Raw genomic sequence first — 20,214 nt, 5'->3', positions numbered from 1 at the left:
CCATTTTTTTCTTTTATTTGTCTTCTTCACCCTTTACACCCAAATTCTAGCTTCAGTTTTACCCAAAGTTGATTTGAATTACACCAGATTGCAGCAAGCTGAGAAGGCTCAAACGGAGGCAGAGAATGAGGACAAGAGATTTAAGCAAGACTATATGAGTAAATCTGAGAGTCTGCAGAAAGAAATCGCCCAAAAGGAGAAACGATTGTAAGTAAAATAAGTTTGGGAGAAGCTAAACTAAATAAACATCTGTTGGGTTTCTGCTAAATGCCACTGAAATGCCTTCTCTCCTTGTAGATAGCAAGTTATGCACCACTGAGTTAGGGTCTGGCTCATCAACCCAGAAGGCGGGGCTAAGCGGCATTTCCCTGAAGATGAATTTCTTCCACAGAAGAAGGGGAGTGTGCTCAAAAGCCTGTCTGCTTCATCCTACTGATATTGCTTTTTTTTGGAAAGCTGTAGCCGAGACAAGGCCCTCCAGTTTTCCTATTCCCATGACTAGGACTGGGTATTGGGGAATACAAAGTAGCCATCCTGCCCGAGGAAGGCGTTATTTAAGGATGGAGATGGTGTTGGCAACTCATAATCTGAATATGGATAAAAATAGATGGATGTTGGTTCATATCTGTCAACAGCCTGGACCAATAAGCTTCCTGCCATGTTGGAGTTCATCAGACCACTCAAAAGATGGCCTTAAAGGGAGCTCTTTCACTGCTGCATTCCTGATTAATGTGACTACAGGTTGTGGCCACACAGATGGAGGCCATATCCTTAGCCTCTGACATCTGAGCTAGGCAAAGTACATGGCAGAGAAGTGGCTCAAATCCATATCAGTGGTATGCCTGGAGTTAATTTTGAGAGCGGGATGGCTCAGAAGCCTTAATGGGCGTTATTCATTCAGACAGTGCTTGGGTCTGCACTGCTGATACTGGAGCTATTCACTGCAAATATGAGCAAATGACCAGAAAGATTTGAAAGTAGACTGAAAGAACTCTGAATGTCTCTGGTTGATGCTCTGCAGTGATGCAGGCTGTGAGGGATGTTCTGCATGCCTCTTTTCCTCTCCTTCAGAAAACAAGAACTGGGACATAATCTAAGCATTTTAGCATCACCAGAGAACTTTGTTCTCCGACCAAGTATCCCTTTCAGTTAAGGACCCTTGGCCTCACAAGAAGAGCCTTGCTGGATCAGACCAGTGAGGGTCCATCTACTTCAGCATCCTGTCTCACACAGTGGCCAACCAGTTCCTCTGGAGGGCCAGCAACAGGGCATAGAGGCCTTCCCCATTGTTGCTTCTGGCTCTGGAATTCAGAGGTTTCTTGCCTCTAAATGTGGAGGTTCCCCTCATTCCCCATAGATATTGGACTCTTTCCCCTTAATAACAAGAATATTCCAGTTGATTGCCTGGAAGGTGAGAGATAGACAGTGCTATCATATTATATATGTTTTGGATGATTTCCTTTCTTCTGGCAAAAGGAAAGCCCTCCAGCAGGTCCATGGGTCTTCCTTGAATCATGTGTTAAATCAGGCAAGCCCACTCTTGCAATGTCAGCATGTGGGATTTTACTGTTTCTGACCGACGAGCAAGTCTTTGACCTGATCTCTTAAGGAAGCCAGTGCCTTCTCTCACAGGCATAATGAAAAGAACTGGGGACCTTGCCCTCTCCTTACATCTTCTCCATAAAAACATTCCTCACATCTGCCTCTCTGTTTTTCCTCGACCAGTTTCCTGTATTCCTGGATAGAGTCTAGAGATACTACTATGAAGCTGCCCCATGGTGCAGAGTGGTAAAGCTACAGTACTTCAGTCCGAGCTCTCTGCTCACGACCCAAGTTTGATCCCGGGGGAAGCTGGGTTTAGGTAGTTGGCTCAGGGTTGACTCAGCCTTCCATCCTTCCGAGGTCGGTAAAATGAGTACCCAGCTTGCTGGGGGGGAAGTGTAGATGACTGGGGAAGGCAATGGCAAACTTGTAAAAAAGTCTGCCATGAAAACATTGTGATGCGACATCACCCCAGAGTCAGAAACAACTGGTGCTTGCACAGGGGACAACGTTTACCTTTATACTATTGTGAATGCCCCACAATCCTTTGAACCTTTCTGATGATCCTTACTCTTAAGGCTCTGCTCGTTAGCTATTGCCTCAAATTAAAAGGTGGGTTGTTTTTTTTTAAAGCTCCGAGGACTTTTGGGAGGGGGGGAAGCTGTTCATTTTCCAAAGAGGTATTCTCTAGCCAGCTCCTCCCTTCATTCTGAAGATAAATGTAAATTTTCACAGGGCATGAGAACTGGTCCCTTCCGTCCTCACTTGGCCACACATAAGGAGTAGAGATGGGCACTGCTTGGATGTATGCCAAGCTCTCAAATTCTCTATTGGCTATACTAGCCAATGTCATTCTAAGCCCACTTAATTTGATAGATTTAGAAGGGTATAACTCTGCTGGGGATGGCATCCTAAGCCACATAGTGTAGGAGTCTGTTGTTTCCTTTACTCTTGCCTCCTCAGAAAATAAGGTGCATTCCCATCTTTTATTATCCAAAAGTATTCTGGTTTATTTGGTGAAGGAGCAGCAGTACCTGTTGGGGGTGGTTAGGGGAATTCCTCTTGGAGAAAACTTGTAAGCCTGCCCCTCAGGCCTCTGTTTACATCTTCACAACCTACAAAAATACACCTTGATCATTGTGGAAGCTGCTTTTGGGCAAAGGGTCCTTAATAGGATCTTAAAACTTTGGTGGTGGAAAGTGCCATCAAGTTGCAACCAACTTAGTTTTCAAGGCAAGAAGCGAACAGAGGTATTTGCCATTGCCTGCCCCTGTGAAGTGACCTTGGAGGTGTTAATCAGGGCCAGCCATGCTTCGCTTCCAAGGTCTGAGAAAACTGGACTAGCCTGGGCTATCCTGGTCAGGATCTTAAAACCTTAAGCCTTGGCAATTGACGGGGCATTTGGACAGGAGGGAGGGAATGCGTTCCCTCCAGAGAGCCAGTTTGGTGTAGTGATTAAGTGTGGGGATTCTTATCTGGGAGAACCCGGCTTGATTCCCCCTTCTCCCTGTTCACCTGCTGGTGTGACATTGGACCAGTCACAACTCTCAGAACTGTTCTGCTCAAGAGCAGTTTGTGTCAGAGCTCCCTCAGCCCCACCGACCTCACAGGGTGTCTGTTGTGGGGAGGTGAGGGAAAGGAGATTGTGAGCCACTCTGAGATTTCTTCAGGTAGTGAAGGGTGGGGTATAAATCCAGTCTCCTCTTCTTCTCCCTAGAATGTTCTGCCTTTCAGACACTTCCTGTCTGCTAGGGAGTGAATTTCTTATCCACTGAGTTCAGTTCTTCTCACAAACAGGAGGCCATTTGGTCCGTGGCTATGAAGTCTGAATGTAACTTTGGGTTTTGCCTCAATGAGTAAATACTAAGTGTCCCCAGTTCTTCCCATACTTCGTGGCAGATGAGCCTTGTTAAGTTCTTTATTAGTATTCTGCCATTAAATTGGCCATCTGGCCAGTTGGAACAAGGACCTATCTTTCTGGATATGCTACTGAACCCTGCCTTACAGATCCCAAGAGGCAGGATCTGCCCCAGTGGTGAATGACTTTCCTATCTTTGTTTTGTTCAGTTAACTTGGAGAGGTAGTCTGTAGATTACATGCCCCCATGGAATAAACAGATCACCCAGTGGGAAAAGCAGACCAGCCATTTGATTCTAAACTCCTCTGCCCAGCCTAGCTGCTTCATCCATAAGGAACTCTGCACTGGGATTCACAGAGTTGCATAGGTTTACTCTAAGGGGCTTGATGGGGACAACATTTGTTTGAACACTTGAACTCCATGCCATTTTATCAGGCCTCGGATTCAGTAGGAGCTCACAGGAGCACAGCTCCTGAACCTTTCTGAGGGGTTCCCCCCCTCCTTCTCACCTTGTCCATTGAATAGTAGGTGCAGCTGCATAACAATCCCTGGATGAGCTCCACCACCTATTTTTCTACAAAACGACACCTGCATGTTATAATCTTGCTTTTGAAACTCTCCCAGTTTTGCTACACAAAAATGTGCTGTTCTAGAAAAAACAAATCTAAACACCTTTGGGCTCAAGGTACTAATTTCATGTTTGATCAACTGTTTTCTTCCCACAAGAGCTACTCCATTTTTTTGTGTGGAAACAGCAGAGCTTTTTTTGTAGCAGGAACTGCTTTGCATATTAGGCCACACACCCTTGATGTAGCCAATTCCCCCAAGAGCTTACAGTTGGCCCTGTAAGCTCTTGGAGGATTGGCTACACCAGGGGGGTGCAGCCTAATATGCAAAGGAGTTTCTGCTACAAAAAAAAAGCCTTGGGAAACATAAAAATTATGTAAGCATTATTTTTTGCTGATAGATTGCTGCAAGCAAGAAACCGAGCCCCTTGAGTTCAGCACCCACAGCCATCTTCTCCAGAGAAGAGTGATCATTTGTGAGGCAAATCACTGCAAATGCCATTAGGGTGGTTGGTCTACCTGGGTTGGCTGGCTTGTTGAACTATTGCTATCCTTCCATCGCTACGCAGAAGGCACTCAAAGAAGCTGGTGGTAGAAAGTGTCATCAAATCACAGCCAATGTGCAGTGACCCCATAGGGTTTCCAAGGCAAGAGATGGTCAGGGGTGGTTTGCCATTGCCTGCCTCTGCAGAGCCACCCAGCACTTCCTCAGTGTCTCCAATCCAAGGCCAATTCTGCTAAGCTTCCAAGATCTGACAAGCTCAGTCTAGCCTGGGCTAGCAAATAATAAAAATCTGTAGCCATCTTAAAATACTAAAACTAAGAACATATGAAACACAAGGACCAGAATAGCCAGCTTAGTCCATTCTCTCCAAAACCTCTCTCTGAGAAACAAAACAAAAAACTCCTAGTTTTAGCCTGTATTAAAGGAGAGGAGCATTTGGGCCAGACAAATAAATCTCCTTTGGGGCCATTATTCTTGATTCTATTTGACTCACATGGGAAGATGACTCTCTACATGCTTCTCTTGTCAGTACTTTTTAGTAACTTTCTCTGTCTTAACTTTTGCAAAAACCTATAATTTATAACAATATAATATAATACTCTCAAACATCTAAGTAAGTTTATGACTCATAAAAGGTTTACAGTATTGCATTATAAGCATCGCATTACTCACTTTGTAATGAGAATCGTTTTGTGTTCTGATGATGTGATCGCAAAAAAAGTGCAATGAATTTGTTTAAAATTATTGATTGGAGTGATTGGAGTGATTCTGCATTCTGCATTTCTAGGGGTCAGCTAGAGACAGATCTGAAAATAGAAAGAGAATGGCGACAAACCATGGAAGAAGACATTAAAAAGGAAAAAGAAATGTCATCTTCCTTGAAGACGGAGACCCAGCAAATCATTCCACTTAAAAAAGTAAATTCTGCGGCAAAATTTCACAAGATTATTAGTGGTTATTTAAAACATCAGATGGTGATACAATTAAGCTGTATGTATAGGCGAATGTGAAAGAGGTATTTATCTGAAAGTTTTCTTTGCAGCTCCAAGTGAAGGTACTTTTATGTGGGTTTAATTTAATTTTAATTTAATTTAAAGATTTATTTTCCGCAAGCAGGCTCAGAGCAGCTTACAAGAATAAAACAAAAGAGTTAAAATATCATAAAAACAGACTTTACGAAAGAGGAGCAGCACAGTAAACAATCTTACAGACAATAGGTGGTAAACAGCATGCGACTGATGGCTGACAGCATAACATAACACCATAATGGTGAAATACTGGGGGAAGTGATGACTTTCAAAGGACACCCGTTGGATTAATTAAAAGCCTGACAGAAGAGCTCAATTTTACAGTCCCTGCGAAACCTTGATAAGTCCCGCAAGGCCTGCATTGAAGAGGTTATGGCAGGACTTACAGGAGGAAGTAGTCTCTTGATAGTAGCTTTTGATGTTTCATAAGGCTGGGGAGGAAAAGAGTGTGAGGCGTGTGTTTTCTGATCCCCATTTAGGATCCAAAGCATTCTTCTCCTGCCCCCCCCCCCCATCCAACATAGAAGCTTCCCCTGCACTTAAGAGTTTCTGTACCTAACCATTGGGGGAGGGGGGATAAGGATGCCAGCCTCCAGGTAAAACCTGGGGGTCTTCTGTAATTGCAGCTGATCTCCAGACTACAGAGATTAGTTCTGGAGAAAATGGAGGGTGAACTCTAGGGCATTGTACCTCCCTGAGGTCTCTGTCCTCCCCAGGCTCCACCCCTAGATCTCCAGGAATTTCCCACCCTACCCCTCCACCCCCCACTGATGGCCAGGGGGAACCTGGCAACCATAGCAGGAAACACCATCAAACATTACAGAGAAGCAATTGCGTAGTATATGTGCTGCCGAAGCGAGCACAGAGAAGCAACAGGAAGCAGGAGTCGCAGTTTCTGTTCTACATTGTGTGATTTCTAAAGCCACTGTGGGGGAAACAAACCAATGGAGTGAAGCTGTTTAAGGCTGCTGAGGTCAATATTTACAACTTAAATTTATTGTATTTATTTCACTTACTGGTCTACCCCATCCCATGAACTAAAGCAAACCAAAACTCAGTAAAACCAATCATTTAAATACATGGCATACATAGACGAACCTTTAAATTGAATTTATTGTAATTTGTTTTCTCCCACAAAACAAGAATAACTCACCACTCAGTCTTCACTTCGCATTCAATAGATTTATTTATCTGCACCTCAAATGCTATTCTCAGTTGCTTCGCCTCCAGTATTCAGTATCTGCCTTTTTAATGTTTTCAAGCCCAGCATGAATGTTTATTAATTTAAATATGTGCTCATTGCTTACTTTGGGGAGAGGGGGGCTTTTATATAGAATAGTGCAAAGTTGTTCTGGGGATGGGAGGGAAAGGGAGGATTGTGATGTCATAAACATTAGCCAGCCATTGCTATACACAGCAAGTTTGTACTGCAGACTGGGAGAACTGATTTCCATGGAGTTCATTCCTGGACAGGAAATTATACATCTATATACACAACGTGGTGGATATGCTTTCACAAATACATGGTTATTTTAACTTAAAATGTAGTGCTGGATTAAGATTATGTGATGCATAGTTAGTCCAAGTTTTAAAGTCAGTTTAAATAGAAATGATCTACTGTTTTCTCGGAAAATTGACAGGCTTGGAATTAAGCAGATCTCTAGGTACTGAAGTCTAACAACTGTGGGGCATTTGCTATGGACTTTTCTTTCTTTGTCTACATATACACCCCCTCCTGGAGTGACCATGGATAAAGAAATAGCTTCTGGGCAGAGGAGAAGGCAGTGTCTAAAATATGTAATGCCCAAAACATTTTTGAACTTGGTAAGGCAAAAATGTCAAAGGCAAGAATAAGACAAGTAGAGCCCAAGATCTTTATTCCAGCATCATAGCCAGATACAGGTGTTGTCGGAACTGGCTCTCCCGCCAGTTCCTGGCACTTATAACCCCTCGCCCTGACCGTTACAGTCCAAGCCAACCCAAAGCGGGGAATTTGCACGGGTTCTCTATTATTCACTCATCATCCCAGGTGTCCGTTATCACCCCTTACTTACAAATCTCCTCCAGGTTTTGACCTTGGCTGCGTAGTAACTAGCCAGTTCCCAGCCATACTACCCTCCCTTCTGGTAAGCAGCGGGGATGCTTCAAAGCCAGCATAGCACAGCACAAGCATTGCAGTATATAGTTGCACACTGAGCATATGTGGCAAGAGGTTATACATTGAATATATGAACATATGAAGCTGCCTTATACTGAATCAGACCTTTGGTCCATCAAAGTCAGTATTGTCTTCTCAGTCTGGCAGCAGCTCTCCAGGGTCTCAAGCTGAGGTTTTTCACGCCTATTTGCCTGGACCCTTTTTTTTAGAGATGCCAGGGATTGAACCTGGGACCTTCTGCTTCCCAAGCAGATGCTCTACCACTGAGCCACCTTCCCTCCCGGCAAGAGGAACAAAGATGGAGTGACTCTTGATAAAAACCAGGAAAAAAGTTAGTTGATGGAGTCAGGAATCATACTGGTGGGAATGGAATGACAACCCCCGCCAAAAATAAATACACATTTCTCTACTTGCCTCTATCTCACAAGTACACTCACAATTGTAAATTTCCATTGTTAATGTCAACATTTGTCAGATGTCTGACATTCACTGGAGTAATTTGATAAAGCCCTGATCTAAAGGTGCAATGCATCTGCTGAAGTAGCTGTGTACTGAGCTGGACTGTTCTTTTGGTAGCAGTAATCTGGTGGTTTATTTTATACATGCAGATTGCTCCTAATTCCAGTGTGCTGTTATAATGTGAAGGCATACTTTAGCTACTGGGGGAGGGTGTTTACCAGTGTGACATCAATTTCCTTTCCTGTCTGGCTTGTTCTGATTATCCTCTCCATATTTCCTTGTGCAAACTTGCTGATTATCTAGCATGAAGGATAATATTTTGAAAAAATGTCTGGTTCTCTACATTTCATGTTAACTTTTCTTCTTTGAATTAATCACAATTCAGAGTGCTTTGAGGATATCAGGAAGAGTATGTTTACTCATTCAGAAGAGAGACTTGTGTAGGTCTAAAAAAATAAGGTGAGATGTAGTCAGAAGTTGCTGTGATGTTTATTTTTCCACATGCTTGATCATGAGTCAGTAGTGACTTTCAGTAACTGATAACCAGGAGAGGGCCATGAATTGGTAGCATAGTTTTATGATGTATTCCCTTTCTTCTCCCCTTTGACTTGTCCAGTTGTTGATAATATTCAGTTGTAAATGATATTTCTCATTCTGTTTTTCTTTCTATTTTGAAGGAGTTCCTAAAGTTACAGGAAAAAAACAAGCAGTTGAAAAGTCTGTGCCATGACCAAGAAGAAGCTCTCCAAGAACTAGCCGGCAAACTGAGCGAGTAATTTTGCTTTTCTTTCTTTTTGTTGGTAGTGTGAGAACAGAGATGTGATTATCCTTGTAACCTAAAGTTTCTTAAACAGGACACTTGTAGTATAAATTGGTACCATTCAGCCTCAGAATTATAAAATCCGTGATTGCGAGACTTCCAGCCACTTATTTCCCTCCCCCACCAGCCACTTACTTGATTTCCCTGATGTTTCTTTCCATGCTGCAATTGTGTACATAATACATCTACAGGGGAAACACCTGAGCAGAAAATTTTATACCGGGGTGCACAACTCAGTTACATTGGCCAGAATTGACCTCATGTGGAGTTAAGTGGGCCAAGTTGTAAAAGTATGACATCACTAGGCCCTGTTCTATGACATCATCAGCCATCTCATTTTGTAGATAAATTTTGAATTGCAAATTCATGCAGCCTCAGTTTGCTTCAGGGGAATACAGGGAGATGACGGGGTATAAGCCTTCACCTTCTACTCAGTTTCACTGTCTGAAATTTGTGTCTCTGCTTTGTTGTTAGCATTTGAAAGGCATGTTCACTGGAATGGGTCATAGGGACCTTATCACTCCAGTCTTTGCCTTTCTATAGTGGCTCCCAGTTTGTTTCTGGGAGCAATTCAAGGGGCTAGTGTTGACTTTGAAGCCCTGCATGGCTTGGGACCAGCTTACCTGAACAACTGTCTACATCTGGTCATCTCTCATGCAGTGATCCCTCTAAGCTGAGTTAGTGTGAGCTAGCTCACAGATTTTTAGCCTTCTGCTCACACATTTTTGCCCTAGCAAAATGGCCCCAAAGCACAATAATTTATGCAGTAGCTCACAACTGTAATGCCAGTAGCTCACAAAGTAGAATTTTTGCTCACAAGTCTCTGCAGTTTAGAGGGAACATTGCTCCCAAGACCTTGCTTTGGATGCCCCCATCTTCTGAGATTAGGTGGGTAGCAACCTGGGAGAGGGCCTTCTCAGTTGTGGCACCAAGGCTCTGGCACCAACTCCCTCCCCAGGAAGAGTTGGCTGTCCCCTTCTGTTGCCATCTTCCACTAGCAGGTGAAGAGTTTTTTGTTTCATTTGGCATTCCCTCAGTGATTCCTTCTCCCTGACCAGTGCTTTATTTGGTATTTTTATGTTTCAGGGTGTGTATTTTAGTTTTTGGTTTAAATTGTTTTAACAAAGTGATGGTTGTTGTTGTTTTTTTTTAAATGGTTTATGTGATTTATTACATATTTAACCTGTTAGCTACCTTGATGGCCCTAATGAGGGCAGAGTGGCTGGGTGTACAATTTGTAAGTAAATAAAGAAAATAAATCATAATAGTTGGGGATTTTGCAGGCTGCATCAGGTGCTGGTGGTCGACATGCAGCCCCAGGCTGTATGTTTCATCCCCTGCTTTACAGGAAACCTCTGGCAGCAGGCACAGAGTAACCACACTTTTAAGAGAATGTGCAAAGGGAATCTAAGTGAAGGTTCTTTCAGTCCTGAGGAAGATGCTGAGTCTTCCTCTGAATTTAGTCAGAACTGGTCGGACAAATTCCATTAAACTGTGAACTTGTGTATACTTTTACTGCAGGATAAAAGTATTTCCAATCTTAGTATGAGAACTTCCTCATAAGCAGTTGTCATTTTTTAAAATTCTGAATGGGTTTTCAATATCATTTGTTTGGCAAGTAATGTGAATGTAGCAACTCATCCGTTCCCCTAGAAATTTGGTTTTCATAGCCTTTAGCCCTATCAGAAGTATTCTTGACTTTTAAACATTTAGAGATTGGGATAAACGTTTGGACACACATTTATGTAAAAACGTATAAACAGCAACATCAGCTGAACACGAAACCAGATTCAGAGCAGTCTCCCAAGAGCTTCCACAAGAGCTATCTTCAAAAGGTCGCAAGAGCACTCGCTCTGGGTCTCCTCAGGAAGGCCTGTGAAGGCACTGCTCCACTGCACTTGGCCCTCCTGTCCGATCATGAAGGCCTGCGTGGAACAGGCCTACTTATAAAGTACATATGGGAATCCATGTTAACATTGTCCAGTTCAGCAATTGCTCCCACGAGTGAATTCTGTATTTGGATAATAACATGCAAAGGGCTTGTGACTTTGTTTGCCTTCTAACAATGGAGGAGTCCGGCTTTAGTAACCTTGCTGTGAGCAGCTGTACAGGGGGATCATTTGTGGAAAAATAAACTAACGTACCTAGTCATGGATAATGCACTGGTGCCTTTGGTAGCTTTCCCCAACCTCTCAGCCTCCCCCCCCCCCCCAGGCTTCCCTTCACTGAGATGCATGAAGGTGCAAAAGATGGAGTGGAAGAACTTGTACTGGGTGGGGTCAGTGATAATATCTATATAAATCTGGTGGTTAAGAGGGAATGAGTCTTACCCACTGGGTTGTGATGGGTTGGAGGGAATGAGTCTTACCCACTGGGTTGTGATGGGTTGGAGGAGAAGTGAGTTTTAAATGTGGTTGCCAGTCTCAGAAAGAAGTGAACTGTTATCCCTTGTCTATAATTAGTCACCGCTTATTTACATATCATCTCTTCTCTTTAGGTCCAAGCTTAAAATAGAAGATATTAAGGAAGCAAACAAAACGCTACAGGTTAGTATTGGGGGTGGGGGTGGGGGGCGGAGGGCAAGGTAGAGGAAGTGCTTCCAAATGGGTAGTTCTGTTGACTTGAAATATGTGTCGTATTACCTTCGAAAGGTAGTATTGGGGGGGGAGCAGAAGGCAAGGTAGAGGAAGCGCTTCCAAATGGGTAGATTGACTTGAAATATGTATTGCATTCCCCTCTCGGACACGTTCAGCTCAAGGACTGCTTAAATTGTAAAGCCCTCCTGCACTTTGCTATGCAGCTGTTTCTCCATGCCAAATTCTGTTACTCCCCAGCGGTTTATAAGACTGAAGGCACACACAGGCATACTTGTAAAATACCTTCCACTCAAAATGTCTTAACCAAGAACCTTTGCTGCTATTCTCTTGTTTTTATAATTGGCGTTCAGAAACCAGCTTTCCTAATTCACCTTTTGCTCTCTTGCCCCTCCTGAAGGCTTTGCCTTCTCTCCATTACTTTTACAGCTTAATCGTCAATGAATTCCTCCCACTAAGCCCAGTGTATATGAGGTCTGGGATCCTTTTCCCACTGTCCCCAAAGCAGCTTCCAGCAACCATTTCTGAACAGAGGTGCCTATCAAGTCCCAGGTGAAAGGTGTGGGTTGAATGGTGGTGAAGACTTCCTCTGTGCCACCTGCCACTTCTGCAACTGTGGCAGCCAGTGCTGAAATGACAACCACCCTCCAGAGTGGGAAAGGAAATGCCCCCAAACACAGCTGCTTTTCAAAGGATAATAAAGGACACCATTAGAATGCAGCACTCCTCCTCTCCCCACACTCGCCCTCAGTCCGGGACAGCTCAGCCACAACGTGGCCCCTGGTGCTGCCTGCCAGAGGAAAGGGGGCCCATCGAGAGAGCCATGCTGCCACCAGAGGGCTCACAAAACTACATCGCCAGACTATGGAGGGTGGACCCAAACTAGCGCCCTCTTCCCCGGCCCTGTGGTTTCCCAAAGTTGTCAGAAGGGAAATCCCTTTCCTTCCTTGTGGTGGGGGATTTGGTTGGCTGCGTATGAATTCAGAGCAGTTGAATAGCCCCGTGGTGCAGAGTAGGAAAGCTGCAGTACTGCAGTCCAGAACCCTTTGCTCATGACCAGAGTTCGATCCAGCAAAAGCTGGTTCAGATAGCCAGCTCCAGGTTGACTCAGCCTTCCATCCTTCCAAGGTCGGTAAAATGAGCACCCAGCTTGCTGGGGGAGAAGTGTAGATGACTGGGGAAGGCAATGGCAAACCACCCCGTAAAAAGTCTGCCATGAAAACATTGTGAAAAATGACTGGTGCTTGCACAGGGGACTACCTTTACCTACCTTTTTATTCAGCCGCTCCGGATTCAGACGCAGCCAACCAAAATCTCCCCCCGCCCCCCACCAAAGGAAGGAACGGGAACTCCCTTCTGACAACCAAGGGGAATATTCATATTCATTCAGCCACTCCGGATTCAGACGCAGCCAACGTCCCTGTTCCCAAAGTTGTCAAAAGGGAGATCCTTTTCCTTCCTTGGGGTGGGGGTTAGTTGGCTGCGTCTGAATCCCCCCCCCCCATCCCAAGGAAGGAAAGGGAACTCCCTTCTGAGAACTTTGGGAACCAGGAGGTTGGCTGCGTCTGAATCCTGAGCGGCTGAAAAGCTGCTCCGGATTCAGACACAGCCAACCAACCCAAAGTTTCCCAAAGTTGTCAGAAGGGAGTTCCCTTTGCTTCCTTAGGGTGGGGAGTGGGGGGAGATATTCAGCCACTCTGGATTCAGATGCAGCCAACCTCTCGGTTTCACAAAGTCGTTAGAAGGGAGTTCCCTTTCCTGGGGTGGGAGGGGGAACCTTTGGTTGGATCTCCTTTCTGACAACTCTTTGAAACAGGAACTCCTGGCTTTTTAGCCGCTCCTGATTCCGACACAGCCAACCAAACCCTCCGGCCCACCCCAAGGAAGGAAAGGGAACTCCCTTCTGACAACTCTTTGAAACCTATTAGGTCGCTCAGGATTCAGACGCAGCCAACCTCCGGGATTCCTAGAGTTGTCCATAAGGCTTCCCTTCCTTCAGGTGGGTGGGGTCTATTTAGTTAGCTTCAGACCCAGCCAACCTCCAGGTTTGAAAAATATATATATAAATAATATATCAAAGGAAGAGTTACTGCAATATAAACTTAAAAAACCCAGAATCAATAAAGCAATTGATACAGACCACAGTGGTAAATAGAAAAGACAGGCAGCAGGAATAAGTGGAATCATCAGTACAAGACAAACAGCAGACTCAGTCAGCTCCAAAGCGATAGATTCAAAGTGCTGAAAAGCTGCACTTGTGAAATGGATCCTTTCTGTGTGTCCCATTTTATGCAGCTCTCCAGCCTTGCACCACCCCCAAAAACTGCTCCTGCATATGAGGGGAACCTTTATTTATTTTTCAGTTTATAAACTGCCATTCTCTGAGTTCACAGAGCTCAGGGCAGTTAACAACAGAAAAAATTATATTAAAAAAAAATATAATGGCTAGAAACCATTTTGACATGGCACTAAAATCAATTTGCAAATTGTATTACTGTCTTTCAGATGGAGAAAAAAGGAGGATGGGGAAGGGAGCGGCAGATAGGATGGTACCCATTGCTGTCCACGGCCAAAAGCCTGGCGGAACATCTCTGCCTTGCAAGCCCTGTGGAACTGCATTGGATCCTGCAGGGCATGGGTGTTATTGAGCAGAGACTTCCAGCAGGTGGGAGCCAGGGCTGAAAAGGCCCTGGCTCTGGCGAGGACAGCTGAACATCTTTTGGGCTAGGTTGCCCTCTGCAGAGTGTAAAGCTCTTCCGCGGGGGGGGGGGGGGCAAACCAGAGGAGGAATAAGAAAAGTGCTTAGGAAACAGTGTGGGCTGCAGCTTCAATTGGAAATGCATAGATATAGAGGATCCTCCTTTGAGAATACACAAGCACCTGAAAGACCAACACGATTCCCAGGATCTAAGGTCTGACTGTTGAAAACCTATCCTCTGCAAATCTTGTTGCCCTCTCAGGTGCTACTGGACTTGAATCTTGCTCTTCTACTTCTTGGGAGGAGGTGCTTCATGCTTGTGCAAGGGCATCTTGGGATCCTAGGCCTCCATTTATGCAAATGCTGTGGCTATTTTTGTAATGCTGCAAAACCTAGAAGGGAGTTAGAATCAGCTGAATCAGATAGCCGCATGGCAAGTTAGCACTGGAAAACAAAAAGCTTTACTGTTTAATATGGAAATTAAGGACATAAGAAATGCCTGTTGGTTAACAAAAATAAAGTTGTTACAAGATGACGACGTATCTTGGGATTTTCATCTCTGAAGATAGACGTAATCACTTGAAGTCCAATTTTAAACTGGGGATAACAGACATTAAAACCAGATTATCTACATGGTTAGCCTTGAAACTTTATGAACTGGCAGAGTAAATGCTTTTAAAATAATGATTTCGCTGAAGTTGAATCACTTGTTTTGTAATATTCTTGTACTTATACCAGATTATACTATTGAATGACTGAATCTTTTTAAAGGATTTTGGGAAAAGGAGCAAAATCCCAAGCTTCCTGGGGTATAGGTCAAAATTAAGTGGAATAGTAAATACTTTGTAATACCAAATCTGAAGGTATATTATCCAGCTGCCAGATTTCTTTGGAATTGTGAAATGGATGAGGGTTTTATTATTAACTTTGGTTGAACAGTTTTTAGGTGAACTTCCATTGGGAGTATGGTTGTGAGTAAAGAGATCCGAATGGGATAGTTATGTTCAGGATAAGTACCTTATTAATCATATGTGAGAAATTTGGGGAACACAGGAGAGTACGGTATCCTTTCCCCGCACACAGCCCCTCTGGCTTCAGCTTAAAATGTTCTTTAAGGGTGGCAAGATCTTGGTTATGTCTATCCAGATGTTATGAGGCTTTTCACTTTAATGGAATCCTTCTTGCAGACTGGCTAGAGTTTATAAAAATTTAAATGGGAACACTAATTCTGATAAAACTTTTTTAAAAATGTCAGGGATATACACTTGTGCACAAAGGTGCTGGAGAATGGATTCAAGTGCAGGGTTTGACAGAGGTCTCTAGAACTGTTATGGTTCACGTACCTTGTAAAGATGCCAAACAGGAAATGGCTTTAGATATTTTAATGGCTGGGATATTAATATTTGCAGAATTTCAGAAATAAAGGTACTTGTGTGAATGGCTTGAAAAATTAATTAGGCTGATGGCTTTTCAGAAATCAGTGCAAAGAAAACTTAAGGAAACCTGTGATTCAGCACACCAAATGAAGTACAAGTAGAGGCATGAAGCTTATGATTTATTGATTTGCATGGTTTAATTAGCATATACTTGCATTTACTTGTGCTATTTTGGTAATTGGTACCGTTAAAATAACACTAATAAAAATAAGGATTCTATGGCAAATCTCTGAGGACAGATAAATTGTATGATAGGTTATCTGCCATTACTAGTTGTGCTGTATATGCTGCCATGGAATATTGGCATCAAACATGCCAGTTATTATGGCAGTGCTTTGCAATGCACAAGGACTGGGCAGCAGACAAATTTGGGGAAGACCGGTTGAGACTTGGAAATTTAACTTTAATCTAGAGCCTGAGTTGTCTCTTGTACAGAAGGCCTGTAGCACAGAATCCATCATGTTGCCATTGCATGAAAGGTGATTAGCATTTGTTTAGATAAATATGCTCCTGTAATTGGTCTGTTCAGAGAACATGTTTTTTTCCTACTAGGGGCAGGTCTGGCTAAAGGACAAAGAAGCTACTCACTGCAAATTATGTGAAACGGAGTTTTCTCTATCCAAAAGAAAGGTGAGCATGGATAAAAGCCAGTACAAAAAATAACATTTGCTGTGCATATGATGATTATCTACTAAGGGGTGTCAAAACTCATATGTTATGAGGGCCAGATCTGACATAAATGAGAGCCTATCGGTCATAAAATGTAATGCCAGATAGCAGAGATATAAACTTTATAAAGGACACTGAAAAACACAATTCAGGATTTTTAGAAAACATAAAATAAAACATGACAAAAACATTAGCACTCATTGGTCTTAAAAGTGCTTTCTTTGTATCTTTCCCATGGGATCCAGGGAACTGGGCAAAGGAAGCTCTGGCTCTTTCCATCCTTTCTCAGGGGACCAGGAGCGGGAGGAGCCTCAGCCAATAGAAGGAAGCTTGGCTCAGTATCTCTGCTGTGCAGTTGAGAGAGCCTCGCAAAGCAAGCTATCCCTCACCAAGGAAAAAGAGCCTCAGCCAATGGAGAAAATAGAGGTTTTGCTCTGTAGCTGCAGTGTGATTGAGCAAGCCTGGCAAAGCAAGCTGTGATGAAGGAAGAGAGAAAAGGAAACAGATGACAGCCAGTTGCTTGGGGGCCCGATAGGAGCCCTCTGGGGGCCTGATTCAGCCCCTGGGCCGCATGTTTGACACCCCTGATCTACATTTTTGTTTAAGCACATGCAGTGAATCATCAGCTGCTACCAGTTCAAACACTGTTCTTACTTTCATACTGGCAGCCCCATAAATCAGAAGTTTTACAAAATGATTTTGCTCAAGCCAGGTCACCTTTTATGCAAGTGTATTGACAAATCAGTGTAAATTATGCTGCGTTATTCCCAGGAACAAAAACTAATTTGATTACTGAAGAGTATTCCAATACTGGATTAGATCCAGCCAGCACAAGTACTTTGTGAGGTCCCTCAAGGACCCCATCTTACTGGCTCTCCCTCCCTCCAGCTGCCATTTCTGACCCCAGGAGTTTAGTTCTTAGGTCACAAGACCCATGTGGAGTAACAGCCACACAGGTCAAAAGGCTAGCAGCAGGGAAACAGAACAGGCCAAAATGCTCCCTTCTTCTTTCAGCATAGCTCACTCGAGGCAGGAAGGAACAATTTTGCTGCCTTCTTGGGTCCCACTTCAGTTTCCTAGCTCAAATGGCTGTTCCATGACACTGGGAATAAATTTCCCTGGAATCAAAAATGGTTGCTGGGGAGAACTGGGAAGACCTGCATCCATTAGCATGTTCTGCTGATGAATCATGGGATATAACCCAATGTTTGCATCTTTCATCCATAGCAAGTCTGGGGTAGTGATGCTCTGTATTGTTGGTGTTCAGGGGGGCAACAGTAGGTGGACTTCTGGCCCTGCTGATGGCACCTGGATTTTGGCCACTGTGACAAGGAGTGCTGGACTGGATGGGCCAATGGCCTGATCCAGTGTGGCTTCTCATGTTGTCTTATGTGAGATAAGGTCACCATGTATAGAATAAACCTCCAAAGTGGCTTTCAGTTAGCATTGACACTTTCCTTCTCATAGAACATAAGATATAGATGTCCAAGGAGTTGGCAGTACATATGAAATCTTATCTGCATTGTTATAAAGGATTCTCCATTGTTTAACTCACAACGCTGCATTGATTTCAACACTTTTTCCCATCTTCCTTTTAGCATCATTGTAGGAACTGTGGTGAAATTTTTTGTAATGCCTGCTCAGACAACGAACTGCCTTTACCATCTTCGCCAAAGCCTGTACGGGTCTGTGATTCCTGTCATGCGTTGCTCATACAGAGGTGCTCTTCTAATGTGCCATGAGTGTCATTTGCAGATTTACAAAACATTGTACTTCCACTACAATGGTAGATACCACAAGTGTGGCTGTAGAGTTGTGCAACACTGGCTAACGCTCTTGCATATTCCAAATCATCTAACCACCCAGTCTGAAACCATTGTGATAGTCCTGCAGTGCCAGCATGAGGTCAGTTTGTAATGCTGTGCCAACAGAGTAATTGGCATGACTCATCTTAAGAATGTATTGGCCAGTGCAACACATTTTATGGTTGGTCCTCAAGGATATAGGCATGACTTTATATATTCCATACAGCTGCTGTTTTTGCTGTTCAAGCGGACCATTTAGTGCAGAACTGTGCTTCCTTGGCCTTTGCTTTTAAAAAATTCCTAGCTTGAGAGTAAGCTGGCAGTGGCTGGAGCTCAGAAACCAGAGGAGCTCGATAAGGGTTCAAGTATTTTGCACTGAGATTCAGTATCCGGTGTACAGCTTTCTATCTAAGATTATCTGAAATGCTTCACTGTGGACACAAGTAATTTTGCAAATTAAATATAAGCAAATGAATCTAGCTGACCTAATATTTGTTGGCAGTACTTGGTTTTCTGTGGTGTAGAATTTGGCATGTAGACCTTCAATTAATAATCTAGCAAATTTTGACTCTCAGGATTGCAGTTTTTGATTGCATCTATTTCTGTACAGATAAAGGGGAGACATATCTGACATAGGATGGGAACTGTGCTTGACATGGAGGCTCCAGGTACCTGGGGGGCCCACCTTAAAAAGAGGCCTGCCAACATCCCTGGGTGACAATTTGTGTGGGGGAAGATAACTCCCCAGCCTGCACAATGCACTGAGTGTAAAGGGGAAAAAGGGAACAAAGTTTGGAGAAGGCCTGGACTGAAATCCCTGCACTGACTAGGAGCTCAGCTAAGGGAACACAGAAAGATCCATAATTATTTAACAATTTCCCCTCAGCTTTGAAGCTAAGGGGTAAGAATGTTGGGAACTTTTTGTACCTAGTTGGGATCTAGTCCCTAGTATCTTCCCCCAATAATGAATCAGTTATATACTGCGGAAGGTTAGCTAAAGGACACTAGATGAATTTATTGAGGTTGATTGACTTAGACTATTGCTAGCAGATATGTAACTGGGAAGTAGCTTGTACTGTCAGTTAAGAGTTCTGCACCCATTGCTATCAGGTTGAACAGCAAAAGGGAGGCATATAGGAAAATGCGGGTAATCAAGACACAGGAAAGATTAGATAATTGTTTCAATTATTTATGTGTACAGCAAAATTTCTAAAGCATACGAATTCTTAAGATGTCTAGCACAAGGGAAAAAAATTCTAATTTGAAAATGAAGGTACTTCAACACTTTACAGAGGCAGTGTAACATTCTCTGTTTTTATGGAAGTAATTTTTAAAAGACTGGGATATGTGAAAGTATCATTATCCACAAGACCAGTATGTCCATGTTGTGCTAATGCCTTTATTAATAGCAGTTTATAAGCAATCCACCCATTTTCATACTGGTATGAATATTTCAGATTTTTGTCTCATTACTAAAACAGGAGTTGTTTGTCAGAATGTGAAGCTTATCAAATGGAACGACGAGCTATCTTGTAGTATTTCATTGTGGAAACAATTATCCTTGATAAAAAAGATTTAATTTAATCCAATTTACATTATTTTGATTTAACTTCCAAGTTCCTACCAAAAAGCAACAACCCTACAGTGCTTCGTGAGATTACTGTAGGCGTTGCCTGAAAAGGGAGACTAGAATAAATGGCGAGACCAGCCTCAGGACAGTTTTCTAATATTTCTCATGGGTCAGCAGTGTGGGTGGGTATGACAGGAAGACCCTTTGTTTAACACAGGAAGCACTGCAGCTCAGGAGAAATACAGGGGATGAGTGTTGCATATTTCTCCCAATAGGCTCCTGCACTTTCAAGAACACAATCAGAAAAAAGTTCAAGTAACTGAAGTTTTTTTCTCAGCATGGCCCAAAGCTTCACCAGCTGAATTTCTGATTGTCACATAGAAGGTATATGGACAGTATTTTTTCTTGCGCCCTAAATTGCTCCTTACATTGACAGCATTTTTCAAAGCAGACCTACTCCTATGGAGGAGTGCCTAAACTTCAAGCTCCACATCGTTGTGGACCGT

The 20,214-nt window shown here is 43.3% G+C and overlaps 1 protein-coding gene across 2 annotated transcripts in view; it reads left to right on the top strand.

The window, feature by feature from the left end:
* RUFY2 (RUN and FYVE domain containing 2) overlaps positions 1 to 19,558 on the top strand; it is a 60,358-nt gene extending 40,800 nt beyond the window's left edge. The window contains exons 13-18 of one of the 2 annotated variants that reach the window (XM_060241164.1): positions 88 to 207; positions 5,259 to 5,388; positions 8,794 to 8,888; positions 11,434 to 11,482; positions 16,217 to 16,294; positions 17,932 to 18,627. In XM_060241164.1, the coding sequence (XP_060097147.1) occupies positions 88 to 207; positions 5,259 to 5,388; positions 8,794 to 8,888; positions 11,434 to 11,482; positions 16,217 to 16,294; positions 17,932 to 18,075 (616 nt within the window). In that variant the 3' untranslated portion in view covers positions 18,076 to 18,627. Of the gene's footprint in view, positions 1 to 87; positions 208 to 5,258; positions 5,389 to 8,793; positions 8,889 to 11,433; positions 11,483 to 16,216; positions 16,295 to 17,931 lie in introns of both variants that reach the window. The other variant, XM_060241165.1, reaches the window with a different exon arrangement.
* Positions 19,559 to 20,214: the final 656 nt, after the last annotated feature.

The sequence above is a fragment of the Heteronotia binoei genome, chromosome 6 (assembly GCF_032191835.1).
Source record: "Heteronotia binoei isolate CCM8104 ecotype False Entrance Well chromosome 6, APGP_CSIRO_Hbin_v1, whole genome shotgun sequence".
NCBI classification, from domain to species: domain Eukaryota; kingdom Metazoa; phylum Chordata; class Lepidosauria; order Squamata; family Gekkonidae; genus Heteronotia; species Heteronotia binoei.
Note: the sequence above shows the minus strand (reverse complement) of the source record. Positions and strands in the feature narration are given on the sequence as shown.